We start from the raw sequence: 14,909 nt of genomic DNA, 5'->3' as shown, positions 1-14,909 counted from the left end.
AGCAGCTCCAGGGCTGCTCCCACCCATTCCTGGGGGCCAGATGAGAACACATGGAGCTGTGGGACTGAACTGGCAGCAATGCCCCTACAAACCCCATCACTAACCCAGCTCTTGGGCATCCAGGGATTTCGGCCACTCCAGCACTCAGCTGCCAAAGGAAGCAGTGGGAAGTAGCCAGAGGCAAAGGAAAGGACAGTGGCTGCTGCCTTGAGCCTGCTCCCAGCTCCCTTCTGCACTCACCTCCTTGGCTTTGCTGAAGCCCATCCACATCTTGAGCCTGCGCACAAAGAGCTCCACCATCTCGTAGTCCTGGGGCTCGAAGGCGGGGCGGTAGAGCTCGAAGTGCATCTCCCGGTAGCTGTAGATGAGCACCACGGTGAAGAGCCTGAGCAGGATCCACGCCTCCAGCAGGATGTAGCTGGTGCAGAACAGGTAGCAGAGGCCCGAGGACTGGGGCAGGCAGGGCCGGAGGCTCCCGCTGCCCCGCAGCATGGCCAACAGCAGCAGGAGGCTGCTGCCAACGCTGCGGAAGGACTCCGAGGAGGAGGAGAAAAGCTGCAAAGGGGACATCGGGGATGCAATGAGAAGGGATTGGGGGCAAAACGCTCCCCTGACCCCACCTTACACAGCACGAGCCCCAAAGAGCAACCCACCGATGGGCTGTGACAGGGACAGGCCACAGACACAGCCCCCCACACTGGGCATGGGAGCACCCAGAGGACCCATGGGCTCGCTGAGGACGGAGGCAGGCAGAGGAGGCGTCGGTACTCACCAGGAAGCCGAGCTGAGCATAGGCCAGGATGAGGATGGTGAAGGCCAGGCCCGCAGCACCCAGCTCCTTCGCAGACTTCCGAAGGGTCTTCCCAAACACCGACCACTGCCGGATGAAGCGCAGCTGCTGGGCAGCCTAGGACCAGTGGAGGGGATGGAGTTACATGGGCCCAGCACGAGGTCCTTCAAACACCTCTGCGAGCCTGAGCCATGCAGCTGGTGGCGGAGCAGAGGAAACCCTCGTGATGGGCTCCCTGCAGAACCATCCCATCGGCCACATGGCGTCAGCACCCACCACCTCTGCCCTGCAGCAGGGACTGGAGGTGGCAGCAGCCCCATTGCCTGGCACAGCAGGACCGGTGTCTCGCCTCTGGGTTTGCTGCATGCTGCTCCTGCACAAAGCAGCACGGGAGGAGCAAGCAGTGCTGCCCCATACCTGCACGGTGAGGAGGAAGAGGAGGGACGCAGCCAAGGTGCTGAAGACGGTGTTGAGAAAGGCCACTTGGTAGAAGTTGGTGAAGCCCTTGCGGTTGTTGAGGTACTTGAGCCACTGCTGGTCAGCGAGGGTGGCCTGGCTGAGGTGCACCACCACGGTGCACGTGGTGAGCAGGATGAAGAGCCACTGCCCGTAGTTGCCCCACAGGGTGAAGTAGGCTCTGCCTTCCTTCTTGATGGACAGGGACTCGGACACCACGAAGTAGACCACAAACATCATGAGGAAGACCTGGGGGAGGCACGCAGAGGTTAATGGGGAAGGGGGGGGCAACGCTTCACTGCTCTGCTGTACGAGGCTGACACCCCTGGGTCCTTCCATACCTTCCTCACCCACCCAGTGCCCTGCTCCCCAGCCCATGTCCAATGCTCGGGTGACAGCGCCCAGGGGAAGATGTCCCCACTGAGATAACAAAGACTTAAGTTCCTCAGCAACAGGCAGTGAAAAGGCTGAGACAAGGCCAACACATGCTGCCAGACAGGAGGGATCCTCTTCCTGGCAGTGGTGCTGGGCTGTTTCCTATGGGGCAGGGGAGCTTTAGCCCATAGCGACCAACAACCCTGGCCACAGGTCCCCAGAGGCCTCTGTGTGATGACTGAGGGGAGCGGAGCCCGGGGGATGTCAGGCACTGACCATCATGAGGAGCTGCAGCGTGACCCCGGCGCTGAGCCGCAGCAGCGGGAAGGGGCTGATGGTGACAGCGGCGATGGCCTGGGCGGCCCCCAGGAACTCGAGGCGCAGGGTGATGGCCACGTGCAGGTCCACGCTGGGGTTGTACTGCAGCACCTCCACAAACACCGCCCGGCTCCTGGGGGGGGGGGGATGAGAGCAGCTCAGGGATACCCCAGGTTTGGTGATGCTGTTTGGTGCCCGCAGATCCCCCCCTCCCCGGAATTCCTGGTGCCCACGGAACATTCCTTGGCCCCATCACACTCACATGTTGTCGATCCAAGTGTGCTGCTGCAGGAAGCTCAGCTGAGCTCTGCTTTCCTCCAGCGAGGCCCCCAGCTCCTGGACGTAACCACTGCTGTCGTAGAAGGAGATGTAACCCCAGTACCAGACCCTGCAGGGAGAGAGGAGCCATGGGGTGATGGCTGAAGGACAGAGCAGCCACTGCCCCAGTCTGCTGCAAGAGATGCAGACCCTGCACATCCAATGGTGGCAGCTGCCTCATGGCTCACTTCACAAGACTACAGCAGTACATTGATCCACCTCAGAACAGCCCCTAGCCCTTTGCTGCCCTAAACTTCAAGGAAGACACATCCAGGAACAAATCAGAGCAGAAGCCAACAGTGCCTTGATGCCCAGGATGCTGGTAAAGGCCAGTCTCCTATAACCCATGTTAACAGAAACCTGGCGCCGTGCTGTGGGCCCCATGGGGAGTGGGTTACCTTGTTCAGCAGCTTCACCCTGCCCTTGAAGCTGGAGAGTTGAACCCTCTGCCCATGCCCCTGGGATGCTGCTGCTCAGACATCTCCAGGGAAGCCGGGTGAGCAGCAGCCATGCGCTGCCTCCCACCATTCCCATTGCCCATGTGGATGTGTGCAGGGCAGCCTCTGGCATTCCTGTGTTTCTTTGCCCTGTGCTCAGAGGCTGCAGTTGGCCTCACTGGGAACCACCCCAGCACTGAATCAACTGTGATGCTGCCTCTGGCAGCTGGAGCAGGGGTGCAGCTGCAGCTCCTTACCCGGGCAGGTCGGGGGGTGAGTAGGACCACGCAGCCGTCACGTTCAGGGCTGCCCTTTCCCAGCCAGCTCCATAGTCAGCGGTAGCAAAGCTGTGGGAGTCGGTGCAGCTCCCGCCGGGAGCCGTGCCCATGCCATGGAGGATGTCCTGGGCGCTGCGCTGGCACTCGGCTGCAATGACACCAGCGGTCACCCCATGGGCAGCCCAACGCAGCCGGGCTGTGCTGGGGCACACAGCTCAGCTTTCACACCTAGCACCAACCTTCTTCCCAAGCCCCCTCCACCTCCTCAACCACACTCAGGAAACCAACTCAACCTCTCTGCAGCGTAAAGCCCCTTGGATTGCCCCACTGTAGGAGCAGAGCCAGGGGCACGCCAATGCCCCTGCTGCAAAGACAAACCTGCCTCCGTAACCTCTGCCTTGCTTCCCTCAGCCCCACAAACACCCACACTTGGCCATTTCCTCCCTCCAGGAACATCACCACCACCCCATGACAGCAGCACCCTCAGCCCACCAAGCGCATCCCCGCCAACCAAGCGCATCCCCGCCACCCGCATCCCAAGCACATCCCTGCCACCCGCATCCCCGCCATCCACATCCCCATCTGCATCCACCAACTGCATCCCCGCCATCCGCATCCCCCACCATCCGCATCCCCGCCACCCGCATCCCCACCAACCTTCCTGCAGGCGGAGCTGGCGCAGCCGCGCTGCCCCCAGCGTGGTGCTGTGGCTCTCCTGACCCGAGCCGTTGTTGTAGAGGTAGGGGAGGAAGACCTGGGACATCCACACCCAGAACTGGTCCGACCTGCAACAGGGAGAAGGCATCAGAGCCCCTGGGCAGCTCTGCTGCGGGGGTCTCTGCATGCCTCGCCCACCACCAGTCGTGTTCCAGAGGGGGTTCTGGAGCACTAACAGGAGCTGCTCTCCTGGCTCGCAGGCACAGGCACCATTCCCATCCATTCCATGATGCGCTGGGGTTGGGAAAATGTTTATCATGCAAGACCTAAAGGTGACTGGATACACTCGGCACCTCAGTAAGGATCAGCCCAGTGGGTCTGTGGCAGCACAGTGAGAAAGAGATGATATTTGGGACCAGAGTCTGCTTCTGCTCCACTTCCACCTGAGAATGTCACCAGTTCATTCCCAATTCATGTTGTGTGAACCAGAGTTTCTGTGGCTTTGTGTGGCACAGACTGGCCATGTCTGTTCACACAGGGGCAAGGGGGCTGCAGGGAGATGGGTACAGAGACACTGTTAATCCCAGGCACCGGTGGGGCCAGCAGCAGCGTGCACACTCAGCTGGGAAAACTGATCCAGTTAAAGCGTACGTGCAGAGCCAGGAAGGGAAGCCCTCTGCATTTGTATCAGATGTTAGTTTTGGTTCTTGTGACATGGTTATGGCTAAACCCCTCAGCTGTAAACTCCAGAGACACAGCAAACGTGTGTCCTTCAGAGCAGATGAACTCTGTAACCCCCCCAGCCCCTTCCCACCCAGGACATAAAGACAATGCAGGCATTAAAGCTCAGGTCCCTCTGCTCTCCAGGGGAGAAGCAGAGTAGCAAGGAGCTGCTCACTGCCATGCAACCATGGAATCCCAGCCTGGTCTGGGTTGGAAGGGACCTTAAAGCTCCTCCAGCTTCAACCCCTGCCATGGGCAGGGACCCCTTCCACTGGAGCAGCTTGCTCCAAGCCCCTGTGTCCAACCTGGCCTTGAGCACTGCCAGGGATGGGGCAGCCACAGCTTCTCTGGGCACCCTGTGCCAGCGCCTCAGCACCCTCACAGGGAAGAGCTTCTGCCTAAGAGCTCAGCTCAGTCTCCCCTCGGGCAGGTTCAAGCCATTCCCCTTGCCCTGTCCCTACAGGCCCTCCTGATACAAAGCAACCTCTTGTTCCTCCCCATCCCCAGGGCCCTCACCATTACCTCTTGATGAGGAGGAATTCGTTGCTGCCCAGCTGCTGCTTGATGGAGCTCTGCAGAAGGAAGGCTCTGCTGGTGCGGGTGGCATCTCCATAGTTGGTGAGCAGGATCACCAGCAAGAACATCATGTAGATGAGGAAGTTCTGACAAGCAGAGAGCAGAAAGGGATTGTACCCAGGCACCAGGGGGGCTGGTTCCCAATCCTGCAGCAAATCAGTGCTCTCCACTGCCTGCCATGCAGCAGGATCAGCACCCAGAGCATGCATTTCTTCTAACATATGGGCAGCAGCTTAAAATGAAACCCAGACCACAGGCTCCTAACAATATTCTTAGTTCAAAGCAGCCAGACAGCACCACATGTTTCAGTTGACATGCACTGCACATCCTCCCTGTACAAGCTATAACCAACAGCTCGGTTTATACAGTGATGGGGGTTTCCATCCTTTAAAGGGGAATCACTCTGCTCAAATTAACTCCATTAAAGCAGCTGTGTATCCTAGCACAAGTGTGGAGGATTAACACTGGATGAGCTACAAAGAGACTTCTGCTCCTGGATCAGCTGTTGTGTGTTGCACAAGATTCAAGTTTCCCTGTGCCAGGCGCTGCCTGCTCTGCACTGTGCTAACCTCCAACACCTGAGTTAGAGTCATACACAGCAGCTGATCCTAATGAACCCCTCATGGTTCTCCCTCCCAGCTCACACTGAAGAGGAACATCACTGCCAGTCTTCTACAGATGGGGAAACTGAGGCAGAAACTGGAGGCATGCGCCTGCTTCAGGAGATCACGGCTGGACTGGGAGGATCCACATGAGGATGTGGCTCTGCTCATGGTGGCAGCACTCTGCCCCTGCCCTAGGCACCACAGGCATCAGGAATCCCAGCCTGGTTTGTGCTGGAAGGGACCTTAAAGCTCCTCCAGCTCCAACCCCTGCCACAGGCAGGGACCCCTTCCACTGGAGCAGCTTGCTCCAAGCCCCTGTGTCCAACCTGGCCTTGAGCACTGCCAGGGATGGGGCAGCCACAGCTTCTCTGGGCACCCTGTGCCAGCGCCTCAGCACCCTCACAGGGAAGAGCTTCTGCCTAAGAGCTCAGCTCAGTCTCCCCTCTGGCAGGTTCAAGCCATTCCCCTTGGCCTGTCCCTACAGGCCCTTGTCCCAAGCCCCTCTCCAGGTTTCCTGCAGCCCCTTTAGGCACTGGAGCTGCTCTAAGGTCTCCCCTTCAGGAGCCTCCTCCTCTCCAGGCTGAACAGATGTCTTACCTTCAGCATCCTGTGTAGCAGTTTGACCTTCCTGGCCTCCTCCTTGGCCTGGAAAAGGGCAAACCCCTGCGGGGGTCGCACTTTGCTGATCTTCTCAGAAACATGCTCCACAAAAGGATGCTCCACCAAGGTATCATCTTCCTCTGGGTGCAAGCGCTTGGCGACCAGTGAGAAATAGAGGGCTTCCAGCAGGACCTGGGGAGACAGGCAGTGCTGTGAGCCTGCAGGGAGCTGGGCCACCACACTGGCCATGGGCAGCAGCACCTGAGGGCCTTTCAGCACAGTCAACACAGCACAGCCCCTCTCTTGGGGTAGCTAAACCCAACTGCCACCAGCCCTACCTCTCCCGCTGCTGCTGGTGTCCTCATCCTTACCTTCAGGGGCTCCCAGACCAAGAAGGATGCCAGAAAGCTGAATATCCCTGAGATGAGCCACATGAGGGCAACGCTGGAGGAAAAGCCCACCCCGATCCACACGGAGACCCCCGTGGAGGTGGCGAAGAGGAGGAGGCTGATACCGTGAGCCAGATAGGAGCACCAGGGCGGCAGCAAGCGCTTCTGGAACGTTCGGTCTGCAACTGGAAGGAGGAGGGAAAACAAGTGTAAGCATTACTGCAAAAGGACCCTAAGGGGCACAGGAAGGGCTGAGCACACCACTCATCCCAGTCCTGGGTGAGCTGGGAGGGATTATCCCAAACATCTCCCACTCAGCAGCAACGCAAACACAGCCTCAGAAGGGCAGCATCTGTGGGCTACAGCGTGGGGAGGAGAAGATGGGATCCTGATCTGGGTACTGGGATGGGTTCCCTGCTTTCTCTGAGCCTCAGGACACTGCCATGCCCAGATGGCTGGAGAGGCTGATGGCAAAGCCACACAGGTCTCTTGTCCTGGCTGCCTTCAGCCTCCCAAGTCACCCTGCCCGGGGCTCAGCACAGCCTCCTTCACCCACCCATGCAAATCAGTGCCTGCACAGAGGTACCACAACCATGATGGATGTTCACAGACCCAAGAGGGATGCTGCTGAGTCCAGTTTTCCATGTCCAGCCTGTCCCAGGAAGGCTGTGCCTTGGGAAGCCAAGAGCTCATTCCGAGCCTCTCCAGTGGGCACCCAGGCACTTATCACCCCACAGCCCTTGAAGGGCCTGAGAGTGTGCTCCCTGCCTTGTGCAAGCCCGGCTGGCTGCTGTCGTGTTGCGTGACCCAGTAGGAAGCATCTCTGCTTTGTTGATTTGAACCTTCCTTGGCATCTTACCCCCTTTCCCCTCTGGTTTCATACAGACACTCTCGTACTGGACGGCTGAAGGGACTGATGGCTGCAGAGGGGTGCAGAGAGCAGAGTTTCCCTAAGGTGCACAGCAGGGACTGTCACAAGTGATGGACTTACTGACATTCAGGCTCCAAGAGCAGCTGGCAGGAAATAACTACATCCCAAGCAAGGGAGCAGCCTTTCCTAAGGCTCCATTTACCTGCCTGTGCCTCCCGAGGGCTGCTCCTCCTGCCCATCCCACCCTCGCTGCCCTGGTACCTGTCCATGTGGACTTGGCTGATCTGCTCACTTCCCTGGGAGGAGCTGCCATGCTCTGCCCTTTGTCGTTCAGCTTCTGCATCATGACGGTCTCCACCTTCTCCCCAAACACGCTGGACCTGCCAAGGCAAAGGGGTGATGCTGGTGAGCTGTGGCACTGCAGGGAGCAGCCTGGCACAGAGAGGGACAGAACTCCAGTGCTAACAGCAGTGCAGCAACGCTGCTCTGTGGCTCATGGAGAGCACCGTGACCTGTGAGCAGGCTGCCCCAGGCATCTTCAGTGCCTCAGAACCCAGCTCAGCTCGCTCCCTGAATACTCACAGGCCTGAGATCAGATCTGTTTCAGCTCTCATGTAGGGCCCCAGGTCCTGGGAGTGGGAGATGCCACTGGCTCCATCTGCCAGGATCTGCCGGATCAGATCCTCATCTGGGGAAAGAGCGAGTGTGAACAGGGCTGGCAGGAGCAGAGCACCAGCACTGCACCAGGGCATGGCCCTGCTCTGGTGCATTTGTGGAACTGGGGAGGAGGAGGACAGGGTGAAGCCCTTGTCCAAGGGATAGCGCTCCCCTCCTCCCTGCCTCCTAGCTCCTGCCTATGCCCAGCTTGGCTACAGAGGTAACTGCTGGTACAAGAGGCCAAGTTCTCCTTCTCCAGCCATTTACAGGGGTTCAGAGACACACTGTGGCTTTGCAGCCAGTGAGGAAGTGCTGGCTGCTTGCAACATTCAGATCCCATGGGAACACATCTCTCCTTGCTCCCAGTCTGCTGGTGGTGTGGTGATCACTGACTCCAACTAATCCACATCAGGATTTCTCTTTCCCAAATGGAAATCCCCATTAAGAAAACACAACCCTTCTCCTCTGCCCTTCACACTGCAGCCAGTGGTGATGGTGGCAGAGCTCTGCTATTCTGCCTTCTCCAGAGTTAAAGAGAAGGCTCCGAGGGACCAGTCTGCTCCTTTTGCACATCCCTGGGGCCTCCAAACGGTGATGCTATCCCAGACCCACCTGAGGCAGAGAAATAGCGAGGCTGTCCCTGGTGAACACCAAGTGACAAGCTGTCCTCCTCGGTGGCCAGCGGGGCCTCGAGGCCGAGGTGGCGGCTGGCCCGGCCTCTCTTCAGCTTCTGGATGGTGTTGCCCATGATGGAGGGGTCGCTGAGGAGGTCTGGCCAGCTGAGCAGGGCCTCGCTGGACGGCCACCGCACGAGGCTGCGGGACAACAGAGCAATGGGGCAATGGGGGCTGTGGGCAATGGGAAGCAGGAGAAGAGCAACTGTGCTAGCACAGAGGGGAAACAGCCACGGGAGCACAACCCTGGCCCACCAAAGCAGAGAAGTACATGAAGCTCCTCCTTACCTTTTGGAGTCCTCCAAGAACAGATCTGTTTTGGTCTGCTCAGAGAAGGCCTGTGGAGGAAGAGGAGGCGGTTCAGGCACACGGCATTGGTTTGTGCCTCATTAGAACAGTGGGCTGTTAACATCAGTGGTCACTGAGACCTGGAGCCTGAGCTGCCAATAGCCCTGGGTCCGTTCCCCCAGGGGCCTGCTCTGCTCCAGGGATAACCCAGGCACACTGGGAAGGTCAGTGCTCACGGACAGCTTGTGCTCAGAACCTGGACTGCGCTGGGCAGGTGAAGGGCTGAGGCTCTCCCCCATCACCAGGATTTGCCAGAGGCACTGAGTGCATCAGTTCTTGCACTCATTGCTGTGGATGGACCCTGTGTCCATGCAGGGGAGCACATAGACCCTGCAACGTATCCCGCTTTCAGGTGGGAAGCAGCTTACCTCTGCCTGGAGGCCCGGGAAGGTGGGGAAGGAGCTGTCAAGGATCGAGGAGTCCAGGTAGTTGTCGATCTCCAATGACTGCTGGTCTGAGTGAGTCACGGTGTGGTTGATGGAGACCTGAGGAGACATCAGGCTTCAGCTGACAAGGGAGGGATGGAGGTGACAATGGCACAGGGACTCAGAGACAGGCTGCTCAGTGGATCCCATCGGTTCCACACTCATGCAGGCAGGGCTGGGGATCCCAAGCAGGGCTGAGAACAGGCCCATGCACATCTTCCACTGCCTCCAACTTGCTCCCACATGTACCACAGCCCCATGCCATCCAGGCTGTCCCAGATAGAAGGTCCCAAGAAGCCTGGTGGATCTCCAGCTCCCTGCAAAGCAGGGAGTGCTTCCAGGGACAACAAGTATCAGACACATTTGTGCTCATGAGCCCCTGAGCAGCTGGCTGCAGTCCTTGATGGGGCTGCTAATCGTGCCCAACTAGTCATGAAATAGCCAGCTAATCCCTTCACAGCTGCCTAACCAGAGCTCTGCTCAGAGAGCTCAATGTGTACCCAGGGCAGGCACTTCATTAGAGATGCTCCACTGAGCACCTCCCAAGCTCCTGCCAATAATGGGCTGTTACCCTTCAATGGCATTTGGGTACGTATCCCATGCTGAAATCCAGAGGGAGCAAGTGCCTAAAACCTGCCTGTCTGGTCTCTGTCTGGGCAGAGACAGCTGGAGAAGTGATGGCCCACAACGGGCAGAATCTAGGCTCATATAAGGAACCCCGGTGGCAAGACACCCATCAGGGCAGCCTGCAGCTACGTCTCCTCCTTACCTTGCCACGAGCCATCCGGAAGAGAAATAAAATGACCAGGTAGAGAGGGTAGACCACCACGCTGGACACCAGCCCAACAGCCACCGTGTCCACATTGACAGGGATCAGGTTGGAAACAGCCCCGTTGCTGGAGAGAATCAGGATTGATCAGAGAACGGTGTTAGAAGGGGCACTCTGGGTTGCTAGCTAAGCAAGGAGAACAAACTGCACCCCCAGCTATTGCAGATGTGCAGAGGAAGAACAGGGCATGGCTTTTTTAACAGTGACACATCAAAACCAGACAAGGGGGAAGCTGCATCCTTGGTCATCCATGTCCTGCTTCCGGATTCTTTGGAACGGGAAGGATGGACTCAAGGCCATAAACAAGGCACTCACGGTCCTTCCTGCCCTGTGTGATGGGAAGCACCGGAGCGGCCCTCGGGAGGTAAGGGATGCCCAGAGCACCAAGGCACACAACCCACCTGAGGTGCACGTTGCCCACCACGCCGTACCACACGGCATTGGCACAGAGGAAGAGGAAGACGAGGAGGGAGCAGCAGGTGGCTCTCTGCACGCGGGTGAAGCGGCTGCGGGGTGGCCGGTCCCACAGGGACAACCAGACGTGCTTCTCGAAGAAACCTCGCTGCAGCTCCGCAAGGAAGATGCGGGAGAAGCTCCTCAGCTCTGTCTCACCTGAGCACAATGAGAGAGACCATCAGGGCCAGTGGAAACGCTGATCGCACCTGGAGGGCCACAGCTCCTCCTCGCAGACTGGTTTGTATCCACACTGCATCTATACGGTCCCTCCCATGGTCCTTGCCATGCCTTGCCCTCTAGCACAAACACCCGCGAGGCATCAATGCAGTGAGGACGAGCCAATGTGCAGGCTCCATGGTCCCTCTGCGGTCCCCTGCTGCAGCTCCTTCCTCAGTGTATTAAGTGCCATGCTGCTCACCCATCCCAGCCCCACAGCCCAGGGCTGAGCACTCACTGGCAGCATAAACCTCCTTCTCCACCATGCCATCGTTGTCTTCGCTCTCCACTGACAGCCAGTCGTTCACCAGGAAGAAGTAGCTCTTGCTGCTCTGCAGGTCCCGCACTATGACGTGCTGCAGGTACCAAGAGGGGCTGAGCCCTGGAAGTTCAAAGAGATGAAGAAGTGTGTTTTGTGGCAGCCATTCCCTGGGTGAAACTGCCAAGCTGGGAGGGCAACGCAAGAGCCCAGCAGCAGCAGCTGCCCTGTGACAGCATCTTCATCCACGGGAAATGCACAGCACCCAAAAGCCTGGTGCAGCCAGGTCACCTCCGAGGATGGACATTCACAGTGTCACAGTGCACACTGCACCCTCTGTGTATGAACTGCAGACTTCCCATGATGGAGACTCCCCATGCAGCCCCCCAGCAATCCTCCCCTAAGCCAGGGGGTCACCATGGCCTCCCGCCAGGGTTATTCCAGCCTTTAGGCCCAGGTACCAGGCAGAGCAGTGCCCTGGGATGGGTGACGGGCACCCCAGCCCTGCTCTTGCCTCACCTTTGTTGTCGTGCCAGACACGGATGCGCCAGATGCTGCCCAGGCTCCGCTCCGTGGCGATCTGGAACACGTCGAGGCTGTTGCGGTGGAAGGCGTTGTCCCCATCCAGGTGCCTGTGGCCACTTTTATGGTCCACCCCATACAGGGCGATCCCCACGTGGGCCGTGGTACCTGGCAGAGATAACAGGGCTCGGTTAGGGAAGCCCACCCAAAGCAGAGCTGCTCCCCAGCCCTGCCTGCCAGCTACCTGCTACCAGATGCAGTGGTCCTTCAGAGGGGCCACTGGAGACTGGGCAGGAAGGATGTGCTCAAGAGCCATCCCACACCCAGGAGCTGCTCAGACTGGTGCATGGCCCTTGGCATGCCCATGGCTCTCTTTGGAGGGGACTGCAGCTGACTTTCCTTGCCTTACTAACACCCCGATAGGAGGAGATGTTTATTCTGATGGTTCTTCCTCCAAGTAGTTGGAATATTTATTCCCCTTGACATCTCTCCTGTACCAGTTTCCAGATGCACAACCTGGATGGTCCTTGGGGTGGCTTCAGGAGAAAGCTGCTGCCATTGAAGACAGTGGTGACACAAACCAATGGCAGCATGTTTCTGGCCTGGTGGCACTCCACCTCTGTCCTTACTTAGAGCTTCCACATCCCAACTGCCTGGATTTCCAACTCCAGGGTGGTATTTCTGCCAGCTCTAGCTACAAACCCAGCCCTGGATCAGACAGTGAAGCTTTCTGCCTTTCCAGTGCTGGGGTTCATACAGCAGAACAAGCAGTTGATGCTGAAGGGCAGCAAAACAGGGCATCTAAAGGGCTCAGAAGCCCTGGATGCTTCTGCTGGAGAGGATGTGAGGAACAATCACTGCCTCTGGCCGTTCCTGCAACCACAGCCCAGTCAGGGAAAGCAGGGTCAGAGGTGGCTCCTTTACACCTTTGACCTGCCCCGTTATCACACCATTTAAAGTGTGAATGCTGTTGGAAGCCCTGCACAGTCAGATTGCTCTGTGCTGCTTCAGCTGTGGGCCCTGCAGGTGGGCAGTTGGTGCCTGATGTGCTGAGGTGAGATACACAGACCTCACCATAGGAATCACAGAATCATACCATAGAATCCCAAACTGGTTTGTTAAAGCTCCTCCAGCTCCAACCCCTGCCATGGGCAGGGACACCTTCCACTGGAGCAGCTTGCTCCAAGCCCCGTCCAAACTGCCCCTGACCACTGCCAGGGATGGGGCCTGAAGACGAGCAGCGCATGGGCTAACCTGATCCTCTGCCCCAGCCAGTCTTCACCAGGATCTCATATTTGTAGAGCCCGTTCTTCCCGCAGAAGGGAATCACCCCCACGCGGTTGATGTCGATCATGTCCAGCTTGTGCACGATCAGCGCAGCCACCGAGTAGGTCACGAAGCAGACGGCACATGTCAGCAGCACGATGTAGTTGAGGCCAGGGCCTGGAGCCTAGAGAGCACAGGGGTATGTTGGAAGGCACTGTTCTTCCCCAGGAGCATCCCCTCTTTCCCCAGGAGCCCCCTTCCTGGCCATCACCATCGTTCACAGACACGATACCACATGCAAATAGAGAGCTCTCCCTGCACAGCCCATGGGCAGTGTCCTGCAGCAGCTGCTGAGAGCTCTCTGCTCCCACTTACATCACATCAACAGAGCCAGGGAGAGCCGGAACGCCCCTGGGAAGCAGGGAGCAGCTGGCTGGGATCAAACAGTGCTGGGTGCCAGCTGGGAGGGGAGCTTGGCATCTCACTAAGAGGTGAACACACTGCGAGGTAGCCAGGATAAAGCCATCTGCAAAGGTCTATTTAGCAGCAGCCAGGATTCATGATCACAGAACACAGCCCATGCACAGCTCCCAAAGGCTCCTGGCTACTGGTGCTGCTTTGCCAGCTGGGCACAGCTTGAATGAGAAGCCATCAGAAGCCCATGGCTTTCCTATAGGTGACAACCAACTGCTCAGCACATGGCGATGCTGCACAGCCTCTGCTTTGCTCTACTCACAGGGAAGATGAACTGGACGGAGTTTGGCGGGACAAAGAGACTGGCCCCAAAGGCAGTGAGGTGCTGGGTTAAGCAGACAGCCTGGTCTGGCCTGGTCTCTTCCAGTGGGATGATGCCTTCTGTTTTCCAGCGCTTCTCCTGCTCACTGAAGTACTGGCACAGGGATGTGTAGAGCCCCAGGGTCACCTCCACCGGGGACCAGCTGAAATGGTTTGTGATGTTGAAGTAGTACTTCTGGATGGTGTCATCCGTTCTGGAGAAGGGAAAGGCAGCAAGGAGACATCATGAATCCTGCTATAGGGACACCAACCCTGTTCTAATGGCTGCGTGCCCATGAAAACACTGCTGCACGGATGGGGAAGCACACAAAGAGGAGGAAAAGCCCAGTGAACGTGGTGTAATTTACACCTTCGGTTGTAGAGAAAGTCCAGGGTTCCACGGAGCACTTGGATTCTTCTTTATCTTTGTACTCTTTCAGTATCTGGAGCACTACACTGCACATCCTCTTCTTTGCGCTGGCAGCCTTGCACAGGTCTCCCACCCACCCTTCCCTGTGTCCCACTGATCCATAGGACGCTTCCACAGCAACTCTGGATTCTTGGCTGGGAGCACAATCACTTATCAGGATGTTTAATCCCTCTTTGAGCATCCTGTTACCAAAAGCCATGGAAGCTGCAGTAACTTACACAACAGTGGCTCCACTCTCGCCCCACCTATTCCCAAGCTGCCTATCTTTTCTTCTCACATAATGCCTAGGAATGGCTTGGAAGTAACACAAGGCATGAACACACACGCTCCTGGCCAAGGCAGCAACTGAGGTTATAATGACTGCTCTGATTAAAAGAAGAGCTTAGCTCCAAAACCCAACAGCACAACTGCAGTGCTCTATGAGCCAAGAAGCATGGATGGGAGCCCATAAAGAACCTACAGAGAAAAGGGGGCTCATTACCAGGTGAGGGTCATGATACAGGGAATGATATTTACAGCTCTAAAAAGGGGAATCCTTTCAGGGAACCCCTACAAATGGGATCTGAAAGGCAAATCACAGAGCACTGAGCTGCTTTTGCACCAGCACCAGAAGATGTCTGGGAAGGAGGAAGTGCCAGGGTAGAAGAGGTGCCAGTGCTG

The 14,909-nt window shown here is 57.7% G+C and overlaps 1 protein-coding gene across 2 annotated transcripts in view; it reads right to left on the bottom strand.

Moving 5' to 3' along the window:
* PKD1 (polycystin 1, transient receptor potential channel interacting) overlaps positions 1-14,909 on the bottom strand; it is an 83,805-nt gene that overhangs the window by 908 nt on the left and 67,988 nt on the right. For both annotated transcript variants that reach the window (XM_061349168.1, XM_061349170.1), the window contains exons 25-45: positions 13,782-14,034; positions 13,034-13,229; positions 11,777-11,947; positions 11,237-11,380; positions 10,728-10,938; positions 10,267-10,393; positions 9,441-9,557; positions 9,013-9,062; positions 8,663-8,865; positions 7,976-8,081; positions 7,655-7,773; positions 6,505-6,707; positions 6,131-6,325; positions 4,875-5,014; positions 3,630-3,757; positions 2,952-3,120; positions 2,202-2,327; positions 1,898-2,072; positions 1,208-1,495; positions 773-907; positions 241-555 (exon numbers count right to left, since the gene is read on the bottom strand). In XM_061349168.1, coding sequence (XP_061205152.1) covers positions 241-555; positions 773-907; positions 1,208-1,495; positions 1,898-2,072; positions 2,202-2,327; positions 2,952-3,120; positions 3,630-3,757; positions 4,875-5,014; positions 6,131-6,325; positions 6,505-6,707; positions 7,655-7,773; positions 7,976-8,081; positions 8,663-8,865; positions 9,013-9,062; positions 9,441-9,557; positions 10,267-10,393; positions 10,728-10,938; positions 11,237-11,380; positions 11,777-11,947; positions 13,034-13,229; positions 13,782-14,034 — 3,571 coding nt within the window. The remainder of the gene's footprint in view (positions 1-240; positions 556-772; positions 908-1,207; positions 1,496-1,897; positions 2,073-2,201; positions 2,328-2,951; positions 3,121-3,629; positions 3,758-4,874; positions 5,015-6,130; positions 6,326-6,504; positions 6,708-7,654; positions 7,774-7,975; positions 8,082-8,662; positions 8,866-9,012; positions 9,063-9,440; positions 9,558-10,266; positions 10,394-10,727; positions 10,939-11,236; positions 11,381-11,776; positions 11,948-13,033; positions 13,230-13,781; positions 14,035-14,909) is intronic.

Source organism: Neopsephotus bourkii, unplaced genomic scaffold (assembly GCF_033783945.1).
Source record: "Neopsephotus bourkii isolate Nb327-2 ecotype Australia unplaced genomic scaffold, CSIRO-AGI_Nbou_v1 NB_384, whole genome shotgun sequence".
In the NCBI taxonomy this organism is placed as follows: Eukaryota; Metazoa; Chordata; class Aves; order Psittaciformes; family Psittacidae; genus Neopsephotus; species Neopsephotus bourkii.
Note: the sequence above shows the minus strand (reverse complement) of the source record. Positions and strands in the feature narration are given on the sequence as shown.